Source organism: Podarcis tiliguerta, assembly GCF_965153285.1.
Source record: "Podarcis tiliguerta genome assembly, chromosome: 5".
In the NCBI taxonomy this organism is placed as follows: Eukaryota; Metazoa; Chordata; class Lepidosauria; order Squamata; family Lacertidae; genus Podarcis; species Podarcis tiliguerta.
The window spans coordinates 4,194,449-4,205,732 of record NC_139538.1 but is presented as its reverse complement, the minus strand read 5'-3'; the positions used below and the strand labels follow the sequence as shown (position 1 = coordinate 4,205,732).

The following is an 11,284-nucleotide window of genomic DNA, read 5'->3' as shown; positions in this document are numbered from 1 at the left end:
GGCATGGTATCTACTACACATGCCCCCCACCCCCGTTTATTCCTGCCCCTGGCCAACTACCCTAGATCAGCCTCTTCAGTCCGGAACACTGTGTGCTAGAACCATACTAGAACCATGCAGCAGATAGCTACAGAATAAATACTGATTGCCTGTGTCCAGGCTTGACCTAATGTATTTCGGTTTTGACTCTCCAACCGAGGATGAGAAACGCACACGCGTCCCTCAACCCAGCGGGTCCCTAATCCCCCTCCAGCCTCTCCAAATCTCTGCTTCACCTAGATGCTTGCAAGCACGCGCGTGCTTTCCGGGAAGTAAACCCCACTGAACCCAGTTAATAGTCATGCATAGATGAAGCCCAATTCCTAAAGCACCCGCTTCTCCACCAACACATCTTTACAGCGCTGTGATCTAGGGGGCTTACTGCCAGATAAGTCTGCAGAGTGCTGGATCCTTGCCTCCCACCTCGCTAGGCAGTTTCCCAACCCCCCCCCCCCCACGAGAAACCAGCACACAAAATGGGCAACCCCACATGGTTGAAGACAGACCAGCGCCACGTGCTCCTCTTCCTTCACTCCGCCACTTCCGCCCGTCACCGCGGGCCTATCGCAGCTCTCGCACTTACCAGCGCTGCCGCCCTATTGGTTGCGGCTCTTCGACCCGCCTCCGAATTAGGCGCGGTTTCTGATTGGGCGGGGCGGGCCTTGCTGTATTGGCTCCCTCCGCCTACTCCGAAAGAGCCCGAGGAGTGGCTCCTCATCTCGGCGAGGGGGCGGGCGGTGGGCTCCGCGAGCGCCGATTGGCTAAGGCAGCGCCGCGGGGCGGGAGAAAGAGTTAAGCTAGTCCTCGACCTCACTCTTTTCGGTTCGGGCCGAGACTCGAGCGAGGCGCCAGGAGCGAGCGGAGGCTTCTTTCGACGCTCTACACATCCGGACAACCCCGCCGCCATTATGGTGAAGCTCGCCAAGGTGAGCGCGGCGGCCTACATGGCGGGAAGGGAGAGAAAGGCCCACAACATGGAGGCCCCTTTCTTTGTCCCGCGCGGAATTCTGAGGGAGGGGAAAAACGAGGGCGGCGTGACGGCGGCCTGGCGCGCGCGCGGCGGTTTCCAGGCCTCCCGTAGGTTTCACTGAGGGGGAATTAAGCGGGGGAAGAAAGGGAATTGGAAGAGGCTGCGGTTTCAAGGCCCCCCACTAACCAACGGCCTCTCAAAGCGGCGCGCGCGCGCCGCGGTAGTAGAACGTCGGGCGGTTTCTAGAGGCCCATCGCCCTTTCTCTTCCAACGGGATCGAGAGGGCGCGCGCGCTCCACACGAGGAGTTTCTAGGCGCCCTCCGCTCCGCCTCAGCCGGAATCTTTTAAACGCGCTCGACGTACGTCCCACGGGCGGGGGGGGGGCCGCGCATACGCGGGTCAACCGAGCTTAGCTTAGCGTAGCCTAGCTTTGCGGGCGCGCGAGCGGTTTTCGAGAGGAGGGAGGGGGGCGTTGGGAGCGGGCGCCGCGCGCGCTTCGCCGTCGCCGCGCCGTGGCCACGTGATCCCGGCCGTGCGTAGCGGAGCACGTGGGAGGGGGAAGGAAGCCGCTCTCCAGGGGGGTTCCACGTGGTGCAGCATCGCGGGCCTTGCGGCCTTCGCCGCCGCCCGGGTCTGGTCCCTCCGGCCACGCGGCTGCGGAGGGAAACATCGCTAGTTTAAAGCGCAATCTATCTTTAGAAACGAAACCGAGCAACGGGTCAGCTGGTGGCGGGGAAAGCGGAGCTGGGACTGCGCTTTGCGCCCACGAGGCTCCCGGGGGAAGCGGCCGCTGAGGGGTTTTTTTCGCCGGCCCTCGTACCTCAGACAGGCTCGGACGGGAATCCTGAAGCCAGCTGACCAGTCTGGAGTCCCCTCTCTCGTAGGGATATTGGGTATCTCTATGCAGCACCAGATTGATCTTCCGACAGGCGCAAAAACACGTCCTCCCTCGAGGGAGTAAAGCTGTAAAGCGGGCGGGAGCAAATAACATTTTATAATTGCTTAATAACCTAGAGAGTGAATCCCTCATGCCGTCTGAAGTGCTTGTACGTGATGCTTCAGTGGTGGTGGGGCATTTGCTCCTGTGGCACAGTGAGCTTGCATATGGTTGTGCAGAATGTGTCTGTATTAATGGAGTATAGTTCAGAGGCCTGCTGATGTTCGTAATATGTATAACTAAGCACATGGCCCCAAGTTCCAGTGAGATCAGTGGGACTTAACTGCCATGTGCTAGTTATCAGTGGGGCTTTGCATTGCCTGCCTGTGGTTGGATTGTGGCAGTAGTAGTAAGAGGGAAGCAAGGCTGGAATGTTTAATGTTAATTAGTTAAACATTCCCATCCAAATGGGCAGATCTCCTGTATGAAAAAGAGGAAGGTATATTATAAGTGTGTCCTGATAGCAGGAATTTTGAGCATTGGGAAAAACAGACTTCCAACTCTTACTCTGTCTCCTACCAGAACGTTAAAAGCCAGCCTAAACAGAAGAAAATGGCCCCTCCTCCAAAGGATGTGGATGACAGTGAAGAGGAGGAATCCTCAGAAGAGGAGGAGAGCAGTGAGGAAGAGGTAAGAATTTGGCCTTTGGTGCTTGAAGCCAGTCAGTGTAACCTTAAATCCAATGTCTTAAGATGCTTGTCAATATTTAGCCTGAAGTTGTGTAAATGATAAAGTACAGTACAGTGAGCCAAATCTTGCTTTCCTGCCTAAATCCTTACAAATATTTGTCTGGAGGTTCCCATCCATGAGACTGGAAAGCAGTTGTAAGCAATGTGTATGAATGATAATAAATAATATTATTGTTAAACACCCTCGCTTCAGATATCAAGGAAATAAACTATCTGACTTTTAGAAGAAGGCAGGCCTGTATCGGGAAGTTTTTAATGTTTTATGTTTCTATGTATGCTGTGAGCCACCCACAGTGGCTGGGGAAACCGAGCCAGATGGCCAGGGTATAAATAATGAATATTTTATATATTATATTACTATTAATAGGGTTAAAGTAGCTCATTAGCTGAAAAATCAAGTTTTGGGCAGAGAAAAAAAGATTTCATGAAATGGAAGGCACTCCTAGGGGCAGAGGTCAAGGTCTTAAGTTAATTTCTCTTCCTATGTCCCATCTATATATGTTACCTCATAGCAGTTCTTAGTGGTAATTGCTAAGGAGATCCAACTGTGTTAATTTGTGGAGCAAACTAGTGGTTAGAGATGGTTGTACCATGCAATCCTATGCATGTTGACTTTTAAACAAGCCTTGCTGGCTAACTCCCAGGTAAGGGAGCATGAATCATAACATTATTCTCAGTTTTGCATCCATCTTAGATTGCATGGTGTCTTGTTGACTGGAATATTTCTCTTCCCGCAGATGGTCCCCCAGAAGAAAGCAGTTACCCCAGCAAAAGCAGCAGCTGTAGCTACTCCCAACAAAAAAGCAACTCCTGGTAAGAAGATAGTGGCTACCCCAGCCAAAAAAGCTGTGGCTACCCCAGCAAAGAAAGCCGCTACTCCACTGAAGAAGACACCGGTTCCTGCCAAAGGAGCAAAAAATGGGAAGAACGCCAAGAAAGAAGAGAGTGAAGAGGAGGAAGATGAGGAGGAGGATAGCGAGGAGGATGAAGGTGAATTTGGTGGGGTAAATTACTTTAGCAAACTGAAATTGCTATTGCCAGATTCAGAAAGGTTTCTGGCTTTTACAGCAAATCATTCAAAGCAAGCGTGATATTTCTTGCATATTATATTCTAGTGTGTGTGTGTGTGTGTGTGTGTGTGTGTGTGTGTGTGTTCTGCTAAATTTTATAGTACAAGATGGTCACCATTTGGAGTCAGTGCTGCCGTGCATGAAACATATGATTCATTTCAATCCTTTAGGTAGTTAGGTCTTGAATCATGGTTTCTGGTTCAGTAGGCCTTTATAAATGTTCCAGTATTGATCTTTCAACAACTACTGATTAATTACTTCATGCAGATGAATCTGAGGAGGAGCCGGCAGTACCAGTAAGGAAAGCTGTGCAGGCAGCAGGGAAAAAGCCTGTAGCCGCTGTAGCTGCTATATCAGCCAAACAAGAGTCTGAGGATGATGAAGATGACGAAGATGATGAGGAGGAGGACGGTAAGGCTCTTTCCTTTATGAGAAGCACATGTAGGGATTATTCTGAGTCATCCAGTTTCAGAATAAATAGTTGGGTTGGAAAAAGCAGAATAGGTTGAGATAACTTGCTGCCTTGTTTGAGCCTAGATACCAGCACAGATGATGATTATTGGGACTTAATACTGATCTTGTGATGTCTCTAGTATGAGCTGATGTGTTGGATGTATAAACAGCGCCCATAGCGGGGACATACTAATCCTGCTTCCCAGCTGAATCAGGACACAATAAACTTAAATCTGGACACACTGGCACATCAAAATGGAGGCCCAGGTAGTGTTAGGCTGGCCTGACTCACATTCCAAACTGTGGTTTGCACAGTTCTTGCTTTTTGAGTTGTCTGATGTTGCACAGTGACATCACTGAGGCTTGTGACTCTCATGTTCATAAGCATCGTTTTGTAGTAACAACCATAATTTTTTAAAGGAGTCAAAGTGAGCAAGAGGAGTTGTTTTTGAGTGCATCTCTTTGATACAGTGGCTATGCACTGAGAGTGTTACTTAAAAGCTCCCTGTGGTTCTAGAATCTGAAGACGAGCCCATGGAGATCACCCCAGCTAAAGGGAAAAAAGCTGTGCTGGCAAAAACGGCACCAGTAAAAGTCACACCTGCTAAAGCCGCCAAAGAAGATTCTGAGGATGAGGAAGATGATGACGAAGAGGAGGATGACGACGACGAAGAGGACGATGAAGAGGAGGAAGGTGAGTTGGCCATCTCTGAAGTCCCTCAGACCTCTCAAAAGATTGCAGTTGTCTTGCCTTCTGCTTTGGTCCTAGAGCTGGAAATGATGAATCCTCGCTGAGCTGATGTGGTACCAATCACATATGAACACATCCTAAAGATAGTCAAGTCCTGATCCAGCTGCCCCCTTCTGATGTGCTTCGTGGGATCCCCTGGGATCTTTCTGACACCTCCTTTGCTTCTCTTCCCACTACAGAGAACGTGCAAGAAATGTCTGGAAAAAGAAAGAAGGAAATGGCCAAGCAGAAAGGAGCCCCAGATGCCAAGAAAAAGAAAGTTGAAGGTGAGAAATCCACCATGTTTTCACTTGTTCTTTAGATTGGCCCTTGAAAAAGTATGGTAACCTATCCCATAATGCCTCTGTGCAGAGTAAAGCCAATTTCCAACACCTAACCTAAAAGGTAAATCCAAGGATATGCCTCTTCAAGTACGAGAGGGTTTGATTTTTGGGGTGCTGAAGCCAAGTCTAGCGCCCACATACTGTTTGTGACACATCTCAGGGATCCCATAGGATTCTTTTACTTATTAGCACGCTGCCTGTTAAAATGTAAGGCTTTAAAAGGGTTCTATGGAACATGAGAATTAAGAGGAAAAGAGAGTAGAAGAGGTGGGTAAAGGAAGGATAAGGGCTGGTTCTTTTGGTAAGTGTTGGGGAGAGCGGAAGGTCCTTGTTGCACTGCTCCAGTGAATGTGCAGTATACCCTTAGTGTAGCATAGTTACCAGTGGAAATGACAGCTAATGTTGGGAGATTCCCAGGCTTGGTGCACTAAGAGTTTTGCACAGGTGGCTCCACCAGCCCTTACAGTAGTCATTTCCTAGATGTTTTTGCATAACTCATGTAATCTTCCATTAACTTTTTAGAAGCTGCCTTCTCCATCTTCATGGGCAACCTGAATGGAAACAAAGACTTTGAGGAACTGAAAGTTGCTGTCAAGGATTTCTTTGCCAAAAAGGACCTTGAAGTGCAAGAAGTCAGAATTGGAAACTCAAAGTAAGAACTAAGTTTACTTGTGTATATTATGAAATCTTAAGACTTCTTTAAAAGTAAAAACTTTAGAACATCTTTCTGCTGTAAAACATGTTAACTTTTAAAGCTCTGCAAGCAGTCATCACCTAAAATGTGACAAAGTTTCTGTGTCCCCTTGCAAATACTGCACATGTTCAGCCTAGTGTATCCATTGGGTAGACTTGCTAGTTTTTAGATGCCACATTAAGGCTGTTGTTTACTTTGGTTACCTTGTGGATATTTGGTTTGAGCACTGAAAATAAACCTTCTGTTTTGCAGGAGGTTTGGATATGTGGATTTCTCATCGGAAGCTGATGTGGATAAAGCTCTTAAGCTAAATGGAAAGAAATTATTGGGCTTGGAAATAAAACTGGAAAAAGCAAAGACCAGGGAGTGCATCCAAGAGAACAAGAAAGGTAAGCTCTCTTTTTAGTACAAGCTTGGTATTCTTGGGCCCTCTTATTGTTGCTCATGGACGAAGGACTTTAAAGCAGCCTTTGACTGTACATGTTCCTGTGGCCCTCCTGATAGAGTGAAGTTTCCAAATACAGTGGTGCCTCGCAAGACGAAATTAATCCGTTCCGCGAGTCTCTTCGTCTAGCGGTTTTTTCGTCTTGCGAAGCAACCCTATTAGCGGATTAGCGCTATTAGCGGTTTAGCGGCTATTAAAGGCTTAAGTGATTAGCAGATTAGCTGCTAAAAGGCTATTAGCAGCTTAGCGCCTTAGAAAAAGGGGGTGGGGAGCGGAAAAAAACCTCAAGAATCGCAAGACATTGCGAAGGAAGCCCATAGAGAAATTCGTCCTGCGAAGCACCTCTGAAAACGGAAAACCCTTTCGTCTAGTGGGTTTTCCGTCTTGCGGGGCACCACTGTAGATGCCACAGAGTGTGAGTGTTCAAAGTACTTTTCTCTGGGTCTATAACCTCTTGTGCTGTTTGCTTTTTAGAGAGAGATGCAAGGACTATCTTTGTGAAGAATCTTTCTTACAGTATAACCCAAGAAGACCTGCAAGAAGTCTTTGACAATGCCCTGGAAGTCAGGCTGGTGTCCAAGGATGGAAATAGCAAAGGGTATGTACCTCCATTAGCACGAGACTGTGGGCTGCATTGCTGTGAACCCTGCCATTCAGCAGCAGAATTCCCCAGCTACTCTGCATATGCGTTTCTATCCAGGAAATCCTAAAAGTTCTGACCCTCCTATCCAACATGATTTCAAATTTGTTGTACTACAACAGGGCTGTATCTGTCTGTAGGAGTTTTTTCACTCCCCTGCAAGGTTCATTGTAATGAACGTACCTTTGGGATGGTGTTCAATATCATTGCTAGCTATTTTCTTCTAGAGAATTATCTCCCCAAGACTTTCAGAACAAACGTGCCGTTTTTGTGTTCTCCCCATCCCTCAGGATTGCCTACATTGAGTTTAAATCCGAGGCAGACGCAGAGAAAGCGATGGAGGAAAAGCAAGGGATGGAGATTGAGGGCCGTGCCATCATGCTTGACTACACTGGTGAGAAGAGCCAGGTGGATGGCAGAAAATTCAGTAAAGGAGGACAGCCAGGTAATCTGCTTGTTATCTGGTGTTGGAATTGGCTTGGCATGACAAAACACTGAAAGGTGAGAAGCAGAGAAGCTGCGGTCATTACAGTGACATACAGTGGTACCTCAGGTTAAGTACTTCATTCTTTCCGGAGGTCTGTTCTTAAGCTGAAGACCACTTTAGCTAATGGGGCCTCCTGCTGCAGCTGCGCCACCGGAGCACGGTTTCTGTTCTCATCCTGAAGCAAAGTTCTTAACCCGAGGTACTATTTCTGGGTTAGCGGAGTCTGTAACCTGAAGCGTATGTAACCCGAGGTACCACTGTACTCCCAATTCTCAAAAGGCATCTTGCCTTGAAAAAAGAAGCTTCCTTCTGATGACCCTTTAGACTTTTGGTTGCTGTGGGGCTTCAGCTTACCTTATTGTAAGTGTGGGTGGGTGTTTGTGTTTTCCTTTCCTGGAAACATTTCTTTAGCCTTCCTCAGCTGCCAGCGCTTTCTGAACCGTACATAAAATTCCACAAGAGCCATTGCATGTTAGCATGGGCAACCAGGGAAGCTAACAACAAACACCTGCACCCCATCTGGAACTAGTCTAACCAAAATGTTCTTTCTTCTTTGACAGTTTGTCAAAGGCAGTTCTGTTTCTTGTTAATAGATGGAGGAGAATGATAAGAATAAGAATCAGTGGAAAATATTGGAGTGACCCTAGAATGAACCTTTCTTTTCTGCAGGTGGAGAGTCAAAGACCCTTGTTGTGAACAACCTCTCATATGATGCGACAGAAGAATCTCTCCAGGAAGTCTTTGAGAAAGCGGCAGCAATCAGGATCCCACAGAACAACCAGGGGAGGCCAAAAGGGTATGTAGGAGCAGGCGTGTGGTGACCTGAGGATTAAATCCTCTCTCTTGACTAGGCAACCCCTCTGAACATGAAATGCCATTTCCCTAGGAAGTTAGAACTCCTTAAGACTTGCCTGGCTGAAGTGTGCCTTTGGATTCAGATAATGATTGATGCTTGTTTAGCTGGAGGACGGAGTGGGTGGGTTAGAAGCTAGGCTGCTAAACGAAGGAAATAGCATGCATTGTTGGGCTCGCTTTTGCCTCTGGCTGCACCCACCATTGGCTTGAGCTGAAGCTATTTCCCCATCTACCGCTGTGACTCAGTTTCTTAACTTGATTCTGGCTTCTCTTTGTGCAGGTACGCATTTATAGACTTCCCCACAACTGAGGATGCAAAAGAAGCAATGAATTCCTTCAACAACACAGAAATTGAAGGCCGGACAATCAGGCTGGAATTCAGCACGCCAGGGGGACAAAACAGGAATTTCAATGCTAGAGGAGGATTTGGACGTAAGTCTTTGTCCGTGCCCTAACGTAAAATCATTTGAGGGTGGGGGTGGTGTTTTAATTAGCCCTTGCTGTATCAACAGGGCTAAAAATTTATGTTTGTTTTTTATTCAGAGCAAAGCAAAACACTGTTTGTCAAAGGCTTGTCTGAGGAAACAACAGAAGAAACCTTGAAAGAGTCGTTTGAAGGCTCCGTTACTGCAAGAATAGTCACTGACAGAGATACTGGCTCGTCCAAAGGGTAGGTGTAAAGCTGCCTCTGTCCCAGAGTTTTTGACATGATGGCAAGCACAAAAGTCTCACTGCTGCTCACCTCCCCTTGAACCCACCCTCCACTAGGCCTCTGCTTTGAGCTTCTCTATGTAAACTCAGGAACCTTCCTGCCTTCTCAATGAGCTCCTTCCTGCTGATAATCCAGTGGCAGGCTATGGATTCGCACGAGAAGAAGAGTAAAACTGCAGCCCTGACCTTGGGTGCCTTGTCTGCTTCAGATGAGCAACTGTCATTGCTGTGGGACAACCCTGCAACTTGCCTGCCTGCAGATTCATAGCATGCAGTGCAGCCTGCAGTTAAGTTTGTGGATATCTACATCTAGGACGGGCATAATCCCCATCTATGTGGCTTTCACAAGTGTAGCCTGTTGATGTCAGAAGCTTGGAGAGTAGAGCAGGAGAATCTTAGTCTCAAGGTTAGGGGGAAATATTCCTTCATTTCAGGGCCAGGGCATTTGAGCAGCATTGTGTAGCCATGCAGAAATCAGAACTACCACACCAGCATTAAATGTAATATTTATTGTAGTTCAATTGACTTTGAGCATAACCTTAGCTGGCGCTTAAAGGTAAAAGGGACCCCTGACCATTAGGTCCAGTCGCGACCGACTCTGGGGTTGCAGCGCTCATCTCACTCTATAGACCAAGGGAGCTGGCAATTGTCCGCAGACAGCTTCTGGGTCATGTGGCCAGCATGACTAAGCTGCTTCTGGCGAACCACAGCAGCGCACGGAAACACCGTTTACCTTCCCGCCAGAGTGGTACCTATTTATCTACTTGCACTTTGACGTGCTTCCGAACTGCTAGGTTGGCAGGAGCTGGGACCAAACAACGGGAACTCACCCTGTCGCGGAGATTCAAACTGCTGACCTTCTGATCGGCAAGTCCTAGGCTCTGTGATTTAACCCACAGCGCCACCTGCGTCCCTATTAGCTGGTGCTTACCTGCATTTAGGGTTGAAGGTCCTGTTTGAGCAGGCATGTTCTGTCGGCAAACTGAGTTTAACATCCCTTGAGTCCCTTTGGCAGGAAGGTGGGCTAGGAAATTAGATGCCTCAGGGGTGTATTGCAAATAACTTGGGACAGTCTGAGTCCTCTTTCTACCCAGAATTCCTCCAAAGGGAGTTGTAATGATGATTGCAGGTATTAAAGACCCCTCCATCTGAATCGGTTCTTCAGCAACAGGGTAGAGTGTTGAAGCTGTCCCCTGCTCTTTCCTAGATTTGGCTTTGTGGACTTCAGCTCCCCCGAAGAAGCCAAAGCAGCAAAGGAAGCCATGGAGGATGGAGAGATTGATGGAAACAAAGTGACCCTTGACTTTGCCAAGCCCAAGGGCGATGGGCAACGCGGTGGCGGTGGCGGCTTCGGTCGTGGCGGCAGAGGAGGCCGGGGTGGCAGAGGAGGCTTCGGCGGACGGGGTGGTGGCAGAGGATTTGGAGGTATTTGTGCTGATAATCCTTTCATATTTGAATAATGGCAGTGTGTGAAAAGCTGGGATTTTTAAAAATTACTCTCTCTTTATCTCTTTTAGGCAGAGGAGGCGGCTTCAGGGGAGGCAGAGGAGGAGGTGGCGACCACAAACCACAAGGGAAAAAGATAAAATTTGATGACTGAGTGGCTTGTCCCTATATCTGAAAGGACTCTGGGGTTTTTAATTCTGTCACTACCAATATGACGGAGCCTTCTGAGGACATTCCAAGATGCGTTGCAGTCCCTCTTAAGAGCTACTTGGAAAAATTCCTTTCAATGAAGAAACAGCCATCTGACTGCCTGGCCACGCATATGAACTTTTAAAAAGCAACAAGAAATGTGGGAGTTGACCTGTGTCAGTGCATTTGTCCTGAATTTATAACGTTTTACCCCATGTACAAAATTAACTTCCTTATACATTTCTGTAGGGTTTTTCCTTTTTTGTTTTTTTGTTTATTTGCTGTAAAAATGCAAAAATGTTTTATCATTTGTGTCTTGGCACACTGTCTTGGACAGATTAAAGGGCCTAAACAGATTTCTTGTGTGTTTCTCAGCAAAGTTACAGGGGAATCCACAAACTGCTCCAGACATTTGTATCCACCACACCTGAATTTGTGCTTAAGCTGCCATCACAGGCAGAGATTCCATCAGTGATTCTTTACTATACCCAATTCATTTTTCAAAGCAGGCAAATAATTTTATTCTCGGGTGGCAGAGTTCTCAGAAATATTCTCAAAAGTGAAAATTTACTCGCTTTTTTCTC

At 47.5% G+C, this 11,284-nt stretch overlaps 1 protein-coding gene across 1 annotated transcript; it reads left to right on the top strand.

Annotated features, from left to right (window-relative positions):
- Positions 1-726: 726 nt before the first annotated feature.
- NCL (nucleolin) lies at positions 727-11,056 on the top strand. Its single transcript, XM_083442144.1, has 15 exons — positions 727-965; positions 2,470-2,577; positions 3,374-3,626; positions 3,974-4,117; positions 4,677-4,853; positions 5,090-5,176; positions 5,756-5,885; positions 6,180-6,316; positions 6,847-6,970; positions 7,303-7,457; positions 8,169-8,295; positions 8,635-8,786; positions 8,898-9,024; positions 10,273-10,490; positions 10,583-11,056. Exons 1-15 carry the CDS (start codon positions 948-950, stop codon positions 10,663-10,665), a joined length of 2,040 nt encoding a protein of 679 aa, XP_083298270.1. The 5' UTR covers positions 727-947; the 3' UTR covers positions 10,666-11,056.
- Positions 11,057-11,284: the final 228 nt, after the last annotated feature.